This window comes from Lipomyces tetrasporus (genome assembly GCF_029532465.1).
Source record: "Lipomyces tetrasporus strain NRRL Y-64009 chromosome Unknown POJ06scaffold_1, whole genome shotgun sequence".
NCBI lineage: Eukaryota > Fungi > Ascomycota > Lipomycetes > Lipomycetales > Lipomycetaceae > Lipomyces > Lipomyces tetrasporus.
This window is the reverse complement of record NW_026611596.1, coordinates 1,718,901-1,732,641: the sequence shown is the minus strand read 5'-3', so window position 1 is coordinate 1,732,641 and position 13,741 is coordinate 1,718,901. Positions and strand designations below refer to the sequence as shown.

The window sequence follows — 13,741 nt, the reverse complement described above, 5'->3', positions numbered from 1 at the left end:
CATAGGGCGTGTTTGTGTTACATGCGAGCCAGATAATTGAAATGATCGAGTAAACATGTCAGCGCCGGTTCGCATTGTCATTGATCTCCGGCTACATAACCGTTCTATCAACAACGGAATAGTCGAATTCATTTTGCCAGCGGAGATTTAAAGGACGACCCCTCGTAAGCGCAGATGAGTCTTGGAGATGCCTGCTGGTGCTTAACTATGTGCTTCGACTCCTATCTGATTATCCCAATAGTTCCAGACCACGGTAATGCATTATACACGAGACACGCCGAGACTGGAGAACGTTGTGAATAGTCAAAATCAATTGCCAATCAATGACTTCCACATGAAATACTCACTCGATTACGTTTATTGGTCGCATCCAGTACAGGGACTTCTTGCGGGTGCTAGAACAACGGCCGTTTGCATTCTCATGCGCGATACGAGGCCATGCCCTAGCCACGCCCGCCACAGGCACCATAGCTAACCATCGTCATTATTCGTTGTGGCTTTACCGGGGCGATTTGCCGTTAGCCACACGAGCTCCTGCTTCTTCAGTCCACGGCAAGCAGATTCTCTGCGATTTCCGATTCAGTTAATTCGCATTTAGACTAAATCTGGTTGTGGCTAGGTTTGTGGAGAAACATAACTTGTCAGACATCGGCGGCCATCAGCGTTACAGTTGGGGCGAGTTTGCCCTGATAATTGTCGCCTCACACTTGCGTCGGAAAACACACGACTATCTCAATTGTTCAGTTTAATTACAGTCGCCAATGAGTTCACGGGCTGTTCGTCGGGCACTACGCAACCAGGAAGCGCAACTTCAGTCACCATCGTCGCCGGAACCGTATGCGTCACCAAAACAATCCTCTTCGCCGTTCGCGGCTCTTGCGGGCGACGATGAGGCTGCGGAGGGTGAGAACAACGAGGAAGAAGAGCACGAAAAGATAGAGACATATTCTCGACCAAAGCCTAGTTTATTCGCGCTGCTGGGTGGTGATGTGGGTGATGAGGACATAGACGACCTCGACCAGCCAGATCAAACGTCTGCTGAGGTAGGTATGGTAGAGACGCTGGACAACAGCCAGGAAGAGGAAGAGAAGAAACCAGTACCGAAGTCACAACAGTCCTCTTCTAAGAAGAAGAAGTCAAAGAAGAAATCAAAGAAGAAAACTGGTTCGTCTCATGAGGGTAAAACCGCAGCCACTGAAGCTAAGCGGGATCACAATGACCTCGACGAGATCGACAAAGCACTCGCTGAGCTGAACATGAAATCGGGAATACCTTTGACAGATGCCAAGGCTGCCGTTAGGAAGCCATATGCTTCTTCGAACTCAGCGGCAGCCGCAGAAGCCGACGCTAGATTGCTTTCGATCAACAGTCGAAACCTTGATCCAGAGCGTGAGATGCGCAAATTATTTGGTCGGCGAGTGTTCCAAGAAGAAGCTCGAGACGTTCGTCGTGGTGGACAGCGCGGTTTGGCGAGGCCTGTCGCGAGTCGGCGATATGTGCTTGTTCAGCCTGCTGAGGACTGGCCACCACTAATAGGGGCTTCAGGAATGACAATGGAGATCGTTGGTACCGAAGGAGGTGAGCAGATCCTTATGTTTGATGATAGTTTTAGACTTGCAGCTTGCTCATAATTCCCAGAAGTGACAAGCTTTAAATTCACCCACAGCCGAGCATACATGGACGTACAGCGTCAATTTTACATGTGCCTCCAACTAGGCGATGCGGAGCTCCTAGTCGAACTATTACAGCACAATTGTATGTATTGGTTACTTGAATGAAACGAACTTAGTTGACGAGGCAAAGTGTATCATGTGTCTACATTACTTCAGGTCTCCGAGATCCTTGGTCACCATGGAGAGCACACAAAGGCTGCCAAGACCGTCGAACGAGCGCTTTTCACTTACAACAAGTCGTTCCATCCCATGTTTAACATCTCCACCGGGCGCGTCCGTCTTCCATTTAATTACTACGAGAATCGTGGTTTCTACCTTTCTATCTACCGGCACGTCAGGAATCTTGAGCGTAAAGGCACATGGTCTACAGCTTTCGAATTTCTTAAGCTTCTGTTAGCAGTATCGGCTGAGGAGGACCCATACTGCGTGCTCCTTATGATTGACGCTTACGCCTTGCATTCTGGGAACGATCAATTCATTATTGGCCTTGCAAAGTCTCACATATTCGAAGACCGTCTTCCAGATCTACCTAATATCGCGTTCTCACTTGCTCTAGCGTATTTCCACACCGGCGACCTCTCCGCGGCGGAGTCGGCTCTAGTAACGGCCGCGGCAACGTTCCCGTGGACGCTTTCTGCTCTTGGATTTGCGCTCGGCCTCGACGTACCACCGCAGCTAATGAAGTTTAATGAACCTCCATCATCATTCCAGAAAATCACTACACAGCTCTACATATCTCGTGCCACCCCACTTTGGTCATCATCGCAAACCAAGGAACTTCTCAGCAATGTGATCGCCAAGATGAAGCAGACTACACCATCACCGCCCGCGCGCGTTATTGACCCCAAAAAGTCCGTGGGCAGAGACTTGGCACGCCATTGTATGCTCGCGGATATCAAGCCTGTACTTGAGTTGTTACCCCGAGAGTGTGTGGACGGAGAAGAAATTTGGACAGATGACATTCTACCGCCAGAAGATAATATATCGCCGTATGCCACCAATCCCCTTGCTAGGAGCACTAGGAGAAGTGGTGCGTCGATCGGTGACGGCAATAATGGCGACGGCGGAGTTGACGACCGCGGCATTTTGGATGGATTGTGGAACAGTATTCTACAGTGGCGTCGAGGGCGACGGCAGAATGGAACTGAAGATGACGAGGACGATTTCAATTCTGAGGACGAGGAGATTGCGTGGGCATTAGCGAATGAAGCAATTAATGCCAGTAATATTGGCAATAGTGCATCGTCTGATCCGACCGCAGGCGAGGTAGCAGAAGGTGTTGAAGATGCTGTTGCAGCCGCCGAGAGACGGAGGCAGGCTGGTCAATCTTACATTTCAAGTCTGTTTAGGCGACTGACGGGTAGATTTGGCATTGGAGCAACTCCGGACGCAGTCATTGCTGATGACAATTATTTCGAAGAAGGCGCAGTTGACGATGAATATCAGAATGCAGAGGAATATTATGACGATGACGATGTCGTCGATGAAGATACAGAGACGGACGAAGAACATCCTTGATCTTACGTTGCATGTACATATGTACCTGTCATAATTCTACTTACAATGTGAACCGGATATGTACTATGGGACGGATTTTTGTTCTAGTCCACTCATCGTAAATGATAACAACATATACATTCGCGATCGTAGAGGAGCAGAAGAAACGAAGTCGTCGAAAAATCTGACCTCTATGCAATGACGATAGATGCCTGGCGGGACCCTCCACTTTCAAATACTTACATGATCGCAGTAGGAGAAGCGTTGTGAGCTGACGTAAGGCTTTCGTTCGCACTGCCATTTCTTCCGATTTGAAATTTCCCAGCTGCCCTCTCCTAGGCGATTTAGCAAGCAAGTTTTGTAGCACACAACATCCTTTAGTGTAATCCATTCAATGATAATTCATGATGTTGATGTTGACGAATTTTGGTCGCCGGTGTGGATCGGACCAAAAATCGCGAAACCGTAACCACCACCAAAAAATCCCGACCCAAATTCCACATTGACGATCCCGTACAACTCAATTCATCACCAAAAGCAACAATAACAATCCAGTCGTACCATGATACTTTGCGCCCCAACTACACGGCGATGATGCATTTATGTGTAGTGTTTAGCACCCTGGCCCCTGGCCAATCAGCGGTCACGTCGACAAAGGCGGCTACCGAGTCGTAAGTTGAGGACTCAATTGCGCCAGCAACACAACTTCAGCTTGAGGTCCTTCATTGGCACCACAAGTTAGGGCTGTGACGGATGGGCGGATATGGCGGATTCTATCCGCCAAATTATCCGCCTCGAATAAATATCCGCCGCATTTTAAGTTGGCGGATATGGATGTCGAATAAATATCCGCCAGGTCCCAAATTGGCGGATAAGGCGAATAATTTCCTAATTAGGAAAGATCGATGTGGAGTATTTAAGGTCAGGTCCAAGTTCACTGTAATGTAGCTGAGAAGTGTATATTCTCGAAACGCTTAGAGTTCCGCGAGGATATATTTTATCGCAATGTCCGAACGAGTTAGCTATGGATTTCGAGGTTTGTATTCGAGATTTGAAAAGACTGGATTAATTCTCAGGCAGAACATTGCACATTCTCGTCGACGCGCTTACAGAATGCAGATCGTCGATGCCGCACGCGTTTGCTGACAAGTACATTGTCTTGTAATCCTGACTATTTTATTATTTACTTAAGGTGAGAGAGTCGTAATAACGAATCGGGTGAAATTTTGATTTCCAAATAACGTTTGGCGCTAAATTATCAAAGGAAATCCTCTAACCTAATTAGGCTAGTGTAATTATTTTAGATTTATCCGATCAAGGCGGATAGGAAGGCGGATTTATTCGACAAGACGGCGGATGAGGATCCGACAAACTTGTAATGGCGGATGACGGATGACGGATGTAAATCCGCCAACCTCGCGATGGCGGATGGCGGATGGCGGATACGGTCAAATTAGGCGGATATCCGCATCCGACACAGCCCTACCACAAGTCACGGGGATACCTTAGAAGGGCCCCAAGTTTTTTGTGCTAAGCAATTAATTTGAGCAGAGCTAAACCCGATCTGGTTAGCCTCCGGTGGGTGCGAGTTGGGGCCGTTGCCCGCCTTTCTCCTTTCCTCTTTTCCATTCCTTATCGCACCCCTTTTGTATTAAGTTAATTCATTTTATTAAATAAGCGCGAGTTAAGCTCAGACGAAACAAAATTCTAAATTTTGGATGCAAATGATAATGGTCGTGGATTTCCCTGTCAGCCCCGTACAACGGGGTCATTTTTAACTATATAGTAATGTATAGAAGTCAACAAAGACCAAAATGAGAGTAAAATACAAAAGTGAAATCATATTTCGCGATTAAGGCCTGAACCCAATTTAAATGACTTTTTAATGACAGGATTGTGCTGTCGCTGAAGCCACGTGCACTTCGGACTTTCGGATCGGCTGTGGCGCAAGCAATTTGGCTTTTGCGCTACTTAATTTATTTAAGGTTAAAACAAGTGACGTCTCGGAGTGTGCCAGATGTACTGAATTCGGTGAATGAAGCTGTGTGACACAAAATGCATTAACTCCGACGAGACCCACCACATTCACAGTGTAACTTGGCACCATCATTAAAATCGGACCATGCATTCTATAAATTATCTGGTTATCCTACCGATCCTACTACTCTACATCCTCAGGCTCCCCTTGGATAATATCTAGCGTTCCTTGAAATGACTTCTCCGCGAGTTTGGCATATCAGTGGTGCAAACACTGGCTTTGGTCTTGATCTTGCTGTCAAAGCTCTGGAAGAAGGTGATTACGTTATAGCCGCTGTCCGATCTCCCTCAAAGGTTCCCGAAGAGCTCAGGAGGCCCGAAGTCAAGGTCCTCCAGTTCGATCTCTCATGGTCACAATCGGAAATAGACGTATACGCAGAGACAGCTTTTAAGACCTTTGGCAAAATTGATGCGCTTGTCAATAATGCCGCCTACTCATATATGGGAGCGATTGAGGAGTCAGAGTGAGTATCAGCTTCCCTTCTCTAAAGGTTCAAACGTCAGGGTAGTTCTAAGCAGAGAGGAGCTCTGCGGTTCGACTTGACCTAGACAAGAGTTTGATTTTTTTCGGCTTGCTAACATTGGTTATGCAGAGACGCTGCTGTCAAAGCACAATTCGACATCAACGTGTTTTCGCTTCTCCGCGTTATACGTGCCACACTCCCTCACTTCCGCGCACAAGCTCACGGTACCATTATGAACTTCTCCTCCATCGGAGGTATCCACTCATATCCGTCAAACGGGATCTACTGCGCAACTAAATTCGCTGTAGAAGGGCTCACGCAAGCTCTAGCCACTGAAATCGCGCCCTTTGGTTTGTATGCTGTTATAGTTGAGCCCGGATATTTCCGCACATCTTTCCTATCGTCAGTTGCTTCGGGTTCCAATATTGCGCCGCCGTTGGAGGCATATGAAGGAACGCCTGCGCATGAAGCTAGGGCCGCATTTGCGCAGTTCAATGGGAGACAACGGGGCAATCCGAAGATAGGGGCCGCGAGGATCTGGGAATATGTAGCGGATGAAGGATTGCTTAAAGGAAAGAAGAAATTGTTGAGACTTCCGCTGGGGAGCGATACTGGGACAGTGATGAAGGATGTCAGTGCTGAATTGAGTGAGACGGCAAGCCACTATGAAGAAGTGTGGAAGAGTACCGACTTCCAGGATTGATAGTAGCTGAACCTTAGTATGAGCTGATTTAGCCTCTTAGGGCATGCAATGTCTTTTATTTGTCTACCTTTACAAAGCACATGTGCTGCAGGGCTTTCATCTGAGAGGAAATCGTGCTTTAGTTTCTGATAATAGTGATGCTGTTCCTTCTTTTCACTCCACTGCAGCGTCTCTTCAAAGTTCATTCTCAACCATCGTAAGGTTTTCATCTTCCTTGACTTGTCTTGACATACTTTGATCTCTTGTCTTGCAAGTGATTCGTTCGTACAAATGTATGCCGAAGAACTACAATGAACCTCTTTACGACCGATTGAGTACACTCCTCTTTAACATCTGGGATTATCTTATCAGTCAGAATGCCGATCAATGCTACTGCAAGGTCCGCCACTTGTAGAAGACTAGCCGAGATACTTGTACTTTGTCACGAACATGGATACATATGGAAGGTCAGTTAGCAGTCATATACAAGTCTTTTGTTCCCAGAAGCCATCCTAGAAATGTTCTTAATACATTCATAAGTTAGGCAGGATATCAATCACAAGAATATCTGTCTGCAAAAGACGCGAGAATTCTATAGAACACCCAACAGGCATGGTTACATAAAACTAGCAACAAAAAGGTTCTGATGATAGCTTATACAATCCTATTTATCTGTATGATCTTCTCGATTGTTATCCTCAGCAAACCTTCCAACTCCGTAGGATGCGATAGATGTGGTACATGGTCCGAGTCTATCATTAAGATATTTTCCTGACTCCCCGCCACTTGCATCGCGTACTCGTCCTGGATACCCCTCGGAAGGGGCATTGTCTCGTGAGCAGAGAATGTAGAATGAGGGAATCTGTTCCGTTATTGGGTTAACAGGAGTCTTCAGGACATAGATTCTGTATTATTATTAGCACGTTTCATTATATTGGCTTTTAGCCTATTCCAGCTGTCAGTGACATACGCGGCAGACTGCGTCTCTTGTTTATTTATCCAGTATTTGGCTTCATGCGGAGTTAGATCATTATAGAATTGAAATTCTCCTTCTGTCACATCGACTACGGAGTCCTAAACGAGTATTCATTATCACACTTTTAGAAACTTTGAACGAATACGTACGTCATTAAATTTGTATCCAATGATCATTTGCTCGAAGTTCCTTGTCGGAGGGCCCCACTCAGCAGCAAGACTATCCCTGTTTTGGCTTCCAGATCTCCATGTTCATGTCCAGCATAGTCTTTCCTGGATGTGGGAGGATAGATGCCACTGCAATAAATCCTATATTCCCATTAGACTGGCCGGTTGCCAGTCGATTGGATATAGTCAGCTCTTACACCGTGCGTCTGACGACTTATCGCCTAGGAAAGTTGATGTCCTCGCTCGACACAGATCCACAAGGTCTATTCCAGAACCTTTCGTCATTTGTCGCTGCACTACCTCCATATCTTCATCCTATACACCCGGACATATCCTTGGATGAAGAATACCCATTCCTATCCTTCCACCGCAACTACCTGGCGGCAATGATCTGCCTGGTTGCCTGTGCCGTCTACCGACGCGAAGTAGCTGTCGAGAACCGGATGGGTTTCTGTCTGCGTCTGTTAAAAGCGTGCGCAGACCAGTTCAAATCATTGCAGAAACATCACTACCGCCAGTTTCTTCTCGTGTACCACAACCTGGAACCATCCGTGCTCATATGCGAAGATATTCTTCGGGAGATTAGAAATGGTCCTGGTCTTGCGGGTCTAAATTTCTCGGTAGTCGCCAACAAATTGCGTGACGATGAAGTGAATTGTTACCCAGAATTTGAGTTGAATGCTTGATTCTGTCTTGAAGCTGTCGAAGGTGCCATTGGGGGCGGTTGAGGGAGTTGAGACAGATTAACAAATTGGCTGGGAGCGCCTACACAGTAGTAAAGGCCCTAGTAACGAGAGTCCGAAATGAGTTGAAGGTGTTGAAAGAGCTAGAATTGGGTGCGGATAATTCGGAATATCGCAGTCCTAGGTCGTTTATTGAAGATAATGGGACGTCTGAACGGTCGATGCAGAATCGACCATACTCGCAACAACAACAACAACAACAACAACAACAACAACAACAACAACAACAACAACAACAACAACAACAACAACAACAACAACAACAACAACAACAACAACAACAACAACAACAGCAGCAGCAGCAGCACTCGTACCAGCGGGATCAATCAATTCGCCAGAGCGTAGGCCATGAGTACCCGGGCGATTGCAATACTTATTTGCATGCCTCACTCGATGCTGGTACTAGCATCTCGAGCCAGCAATCCTCACCAAATTCCCGAGACAGTGGTAACTACAGCTACTACAACAGTTATCTTACCACAGCAATACGTCCAACCGAGAGGTCCCACCCTGGACGTATACCGTCGGATGTCGAAGGTCTAACGGATATTTCTCTTGACTTCTTTCATGACGCGGGCGAGCACGAATTTGATTTGTCGTCGCTGTTGGTTGGTGGTGACACAATGGTGAATAACTTGATAAGCACAGGACTCATATCGGCACAATAAAATTTGTGAATTTGTACATTTCTCATCAGTATGAGGTTCAACCGGAGATCGATATTGGCAGCTAGCGTTAGTATTACTAGACTATTTGGTGGCTACTTGTAGTGTCGGGCTACCATTTCGATATACATATTTTGTTGTTTCGTGACAATAAATATACGTTTCGCCGTTCAAATTTACTGCCGAAAAAATTATCAGCCCCTCCCTTCTTTACTTATAAAGGGGTAGTATAACTGCGATTCTGGGTGGAGTGCGACATGTCCGCAAGCCTCACCGTTTCATAAGTACTTTGACATGATGCTGTATGGTGTAGACACCCGCCCAGTCGCCACAGACAAAAGGATTATTTTGTGCCCGAATGGAAAGCGTGTATTACATATAACTTACAAGTCAAACGGACATAGCAACTTATTAAGCGCCAGAGAGCTCAAAAATGATTGACACTCACCTATCGCGGAAATCACCACCACAGCGCCATAAAGACTTCCAGTTAGAGCCTCCGATAAAACAGCCAATAAAATGGGATATTTGCCGATGTCGATGACCGATATGACTGATTCCAGAAGTTAAAGTATCTGCAGCAGCCCTAAGCTGACGTGATCAGCATTGTCTGACGTGTCAGCGAAAATTCATGTCCACCGTCAGCATTTAGATAAACCGTATTTGCTAGCGGTTTGGCCTTTCTTGTTGGATGTCAGCAACAAGAATGCTGACTTAGAGTTTAATTGGCTGTGACTATTTTGTGAATACCTTTCAGCACCTCAGGTACAATAGGGCGTAATCGGTCGGGTCATCTGGCGCCGCACCATTCACGCGAAATTCAAATTCAATTACAATTCGGTTCTATGATGTTACCTAAACTCACGTAAGCGGTGTCGCATTCACCCAAGCTGTGTTTTCGCTTGTGAGCAGGAAGCGCTATGACGGCCATGCATACTTGCTTGATTTCTAATGCATTATTCATGGGATGTTTCGATGTCTCCTTAGCAGTTGGCAGTGGACCATTCAGTGTATATATATAGATATGGATATTGCGTTCGACATGTGTCCAACAGAGCTTTTCTTTGTCAACGATATGGGGATCAACTCAATACCGGAGATAGCGCTAGTCTAGTCAATTAACATGCTGTCACCCAAGGAAGTTGTCGTTCTCGGGGCTGGTGTCTACGGTGTCGGTCTCGTGCATAGCCTGGCATCAAGCCTTCCCCAGAATGGCTCACCAATACACGTCACCCTGATCAACGCTCGCGATCACTTCGTGTATCTACCTGCCAATTTGCGCAACAGTGTGCAAGATATCAGCTCGACATATATCAAACCATTGGACCGTCTCTTCGCTAAAAACCCGTCTGTTGGCGAGGTCAAGGTTGGCGAGGTTGTCACTGTCGATTACAAACGCAAAGTGGTTGCCCTTCGCGGTGGTGAGGATGTCAAATACGATATACTTGTCCTTGCCCTCGGCTCGTCATGGAGTGATCCAAATTCGATGCCGCTCGAGCACGAAGCGGTGCTAGATCACTTTGCCAAGCAACGAGATGCACTTAAAAAGGCCCAGAGCATCACGATTATCGGCGGTGGCGCTGTCGGAGTTGAGTTCGCCGGAGAGATTGCAGATGTTTATCCTCCTTCTTCCGGTAAACATATAACGCTAGTTCACAGCGAAGATTTACCGCTTTCGAAGCTTTATCGGGACAAATGGAGAAGCCAAGTGCAAGATATTTTGGAGGCGGTTGGTGTCGAAGTGGTCCTTTACGCTAAGGGTACGAATAATCATGACGGAACGGTTACAATTACTCCACGGGATCGCAAGGAACCATACACAATCGAGAGCGATCTTGTTTACAGTACCTTGACGCCTACACCTAACACACACGTTCTGCCAAACGAGTGGAAGGACGAGAAAGGGTTTATCCGTGTTACTTCAACGTTTCAGGTGGAAGCAGACAGTTCTGTTTTTGCTATTGGGGACTTGACAAACGTGAAAGAAGCGAAGCAGGCCGCGAAAGCTTCTGCGGCCATTGATGTTGTGGCTCCAAATATTATTGCTCTTAGTAAGGGCCAAGAGCCTGCAAAGAAGTATGCAACTTCCCCAGAGATGATCGGTCTCGCCCTGGGACAGAAAACCGGTACTGGAGTTATCTACATACCGTGTTTCGGACAGGTGATTTGTCCGAATTGGTTGATTGTCAAGCTCAAATGTGGCGACTTGTTTGCTGGGAAGATGACCAAGCCCCTTGGATATTGAAGCGGTAATCGGTCTAATAAGTCTTAAGAAGTTATGTTGGATGAGCTTGTGCTGCTATATCATATACATGGAAATTGAGGGCTGTGTTTTTTCTTGTTCCTATATAGCTAATAAGTAACATCGCATTTTATTATTGCATCCAGGAATTTGAATAATTTACTTCAGCCCCTCTGAATTAGTTGTCATATTGCAAGAGAGGTTCAAGGGCCCTGACCCTATGTGTGGCTGAGCAAGATTACCCAGAGGCTGTGCCGAGAGATAAAGCGATGGGACGGTCACAGCATACTTATGCCGCAAAAATGTATAACTTACGCTTTTGAGCCCCGAATAACTTTGGGCAGTTCCGTAAACCGAGGGGAATTTAAGTTTATCCGAAGGCTCCGAATTATTAGGGTGTGTTCCGCTTTTGCAGTCGCTGCCAGCTTGTGCCTGTACAAGTTTGAACCTTATCTAGACCTCGCCGTCGCATCCTACCTTGACCCGGCTGGTTACGGCGCGTGGGGATCGCCACAAAAGCTGTCCGCTTCTCAGGCGTCGCTTCTATCACCGTTCTACTCGTTCAGTCCTTTTAAATCGACAACCACAATGAAGTCGAGCGTTATCCTATCATCATTGATTTCGGCGTTGGTCGTCTCAGCCGACCAGACTGTCTTCCAAGCTGTCGAGCAGCCGGCCGCTGCGGCCGGCGTTAAGGCCTCGTCCGCTCTCGGAGAGGCCATCAGGGCCCTTGGCGACTCTTTCCACCAGATCACTCCCGAGACCGCTCAGGTCTGGGCTGAGATGGAGAGAGAGTTCCCTGATGTTGTTGACCAACTTACCTTCTTATCTGAGCCTAAGCCCGCCACCCAGCGTCCGGCGACTGAGTTCGACTTTCATGTGTCGGCCAAGGACCTCCCCGGTCACGCTCTCCGTGTTAAGAAGCCCGTGGACCTCGGTGTCGATAGTGTCAAGCAGTACTCCGGATACCTTGATGTTGAGGATGAGGATAAGCACTTCTTTTACTGTACGTCAGCGTTTTGATATTATTGTTATTGGTTTTCTGACCAATATTATCGCAGGGTTCTTCGAATCGCGAAACGATCCTAAGAACGACCCTCTAATCTTGTGGCTCAACGGTGGCCCTGGATGTTCTTCCATGACCGGTCTCTTCTTTGAGCTTGGCCCTTCATCTGTTGATAAGGACGGCAAGCTCGTTTACAACCCCAACGCGTGGAACCAAAACGCATCCGTCATCTTTCTCGACCAACCCGTCAATGTCGGCTACTCTTACTCTTCTCAGTCTGTTTCTTCCACAGTCGCGGCTGGCAAGGACGTCTATGCCCTCTTGACTCTTTTCTTCAAGCAGTTCCCCGAGTACGCTAAGCTTCCTTTCCACATTGCTGGCGAGTCGTACGCCGGCCACTACATCCCTGTTTTCGCGGCGGAGATTCTTTCGCACAAGGAGCGCAACTTCGACCTCACCTCGGTTTTGATTGGCAATGGCCTTACTGATGGCCTTACTCAGTACAAGTACTACGAGCCTATGGCTTGCGGTGAGGGCGGCGCTCCAGCCGTTATCTCCGATGAGGAATGTGCCAATATGGAATCTGCTTACCCCCGCTGCGCTAGCATGATTCAGAACTGCTATAACACTGAGAGTGTCTGGTCTTGCGTCCCTGCTTCGATCTACTGCAACAACGCCATGATGGGCCCCTACCAGCGAAGCGGCAAGAACGTCTACGATATCCGTGGAGCTTGTGAGGATTCTGAGAACCTCTGTTATCCTCAGATGGGCTGGATCTCCAAGTATTTGAACAAGAAGGAGGTCAAGAGCGCCGTCGGTGCTGAGGTCGACTTGTTCGAGTCTTGCAACTTTGATATCAACCGCAACTTCCTCTTCAACGGCGATTGGATGAAGCCATACCACTACGCTGTTCCCCATGTTCTCGAGGCGGGTGTTCCTGTCTTGATCTATGCCGGTGACAAGGACTTCATCTGCAACTGGCTTGGCAATCAGGCCTGGACCAATACTCTCGAGTGGGCTGGTGCTAAGGAATTCCAGGCTGCTCCTACCAAGAACTGGACCCTCGATGGCAAGACCGTCGGCACCGTCCAGAACGCTGGCAACTTCACGTTCCTCCGTGTCTTTGAGGCTGGCCACATGACTCCTTTCGATCAGCCTGAGGCTGCCCTCGACATGGTCAACAAGTGGGTCAGCGGCAACTTCGGATTCGAGGCATAAATGGAGTTGGCGTTTTAGAGTGTTGGAGGTATTCAATACGGGTTCGTGTCTCATTTTTTGCACTTTCCTCTAAAGCAAGAAACACATTTTTAGTGAGCGTACATTTTTTTTTTGCTATTCATATTTTTTCCGATTGGGGTGATTACACAATACGATATTTGGAAGGGGATCGGTTGGGGTGCAAGGTTGTTTCTTCTAATATATACAATAAAATAAAATCAAGTAATAACCTTCAGACACGCAAAGCAGTGCTAGAGCGGTCCATTGCGTCAGGGCGCTGTCTTTCAAACAAGTCCACTTGTGGACGCATAAATACTCCGAGTTATTTTCGCAAGTGGTCGCCCGCGACCTGCCAAGGATTGTCCGCTTAG

General features: G+C 47.3%; 5 protein-coding genes across 5 annotated transcripts; all 5 read left to right on the top strand.

Moving 5' to 3' along the window:
* The first annotated feature begins 680 nt into the window (after window positions 1-680).
* POJ06DRAFT_11307 (transcriptional repressor TCF25-domain-containing protein) lies at window positions 681-3,211 on the top strand. The gene is made up of 3 exons (XM_056184111.1): window positions 681-1,578; window positions 1,639-1,755; window positions 1,804-3,211. The coding sequence occupies exons 1-3, from the start codon at window positions 762-764 to the stop codon at window positions 3,189-3,191; spliced, it is 2,322 nt and encodes a 773-aa protein (XP_056047495.1). The 5' UTR covers window positions 681-761; the 3' UTR covers window positions 3,192-3,211.
* A 2,008-nt stretch (window positions 3,212-5,219) lies between these two features.
* Window positions 5,220-6,691, top strand: POJ06DRAFT_11288 (uncharacterized protein). The gene is made up of 2 exons (XM_056184105.1): window positions 5,220-5,671; window positions 5,801-6,691. The coding sequence occupies exons 1-2, from the start codon at window positions 5,382-5,384 to the stop codon at window positions 6,372-6,374; spliced, it is 864 nt and encodes a 287-aa protein (XP_056047494.1). The 5' UTR covers window positions 5,220-5,381; the 3' UTR covers window positions 6,375-6,691.
* Window positions 6,692-7,576: 885 nt separating this feature from the next.
* Window positions 7,577-8,907, top strand: POJ06DRAFT_235018 (uncharacterized protein; the record flags this gene model as incomplete). Its single annotated transcript, XM_056185812.1, has 2 exons — window positions 7,577-8,169; window positions 8,205-8,907. The coding sequence occupies 2 exons, from the start codon at window positions 7,577-7,579 to the stop codon at window positions 8,905-8,907; spliced, it is 1,296 nt and encodes a 431-aa protein (XP_056047493.1).
* Window positions 8,908-9,714: 807 nt separating this feature from the next.
* On the top strand, window positions 9,715-11,333 carry POJ06DRAFT_243410 (uncharacterized protein). Its single transcript, XM_056186359.1, has one exon. The coding sequence runs from the start codon at window positions 10,028-10,030 to the stop codon at window positions 11,147-11,149; it is 1,122 nt and encodes a 373-aa protein (XP_056047492.1). The 5' UTR covers window positions 9,715-10,027; the 3' UTR covers window positions 11,150-11,333.
* A 338-nt stretch (window positions 11,334-11,671) lies between these two features.
* Window positions 11,672-13,605, top strand: POJ06DRAFT_243408 (Alpha/Beta hydrolase protein). The gene is made up of 2 exons (XM_056186358.1): window positions 11,672-12,152; window positions 12,208-13,605. The coding sequence occupies exons 1-2, from the start codon at window positions 11,735-11,737 to the stop codon at window positions 13,368-13,370; spliced, it is 1,581 nt and encodes a 526-aa protein (XP_056047491.1). The 5' UTR covers window positions 11,672-11,734; the 3' UTR covers window positions 13,371-13,605.
* The last annotated feature ends 136 nt before the right edge of the window (window positions 13,606-13,741 follow it).

Bases quoted from the DNA above. Each gene is read 5' to 3' on its own strand.
- POJ06DRAFT_11288 (XM_056184105.1), top strand. From the start codon at position 5,382: ATGACTTCTCCGCGAGTTTGGCATATCAGTGGTGCAAACACTGGCTTT. The intron at 5,672-5,800 runs GTGAGTATCAGC...TTGGTTATGCAG, and splicing joins GGAGCGATTGAGGAGTCAGA to AGACGCTGCTGTCAAAGCAC.
- POJ06DRAFT_243410 (XM_056186359.1), top strand. From the start codon at position 10,028: ATGCTGTCACCCAAGGAAGTTGTCGTTCTCGGGGCTGGTGTCTACGGT.
- POJ06DRAFT_243408 (XM_056186358.1), top strand. From the start codon at position 11,735: ATGAAGTCGAGCGTTATCCTATCATCATTGATTTCGGCGTTGGTCGTC. The intron at 12,153-12,207 runs GTACGTCAGCGT...ATATTATCGCAG, and splicing joins GGATAAGCACTTCTTTTACT to GGTTCTTCGAATCGCGAAAC.
- POJ06DRAFT_11307 (XM_056184111.1), top strand. From the start codon at position 762: ATGAGTTCACGGGCTGTTCGTCGGGCACTACGCAACCAGGAAGCGCAA. The intron at 1,579-1,638 runs GTGAGCAGATCC...CATAATTCCCAG, and splicing joins GATCGTTGGTACCGAAGGAG to AAGTGACAAGCTTTAAATTC. The intron at 1,756-1,803 runs GTATGTATTGGT...GACGAGGCAAAG, and splicing joins CGAACTATTACAGCACAATT to TGTATCATGTGTCTACATTA.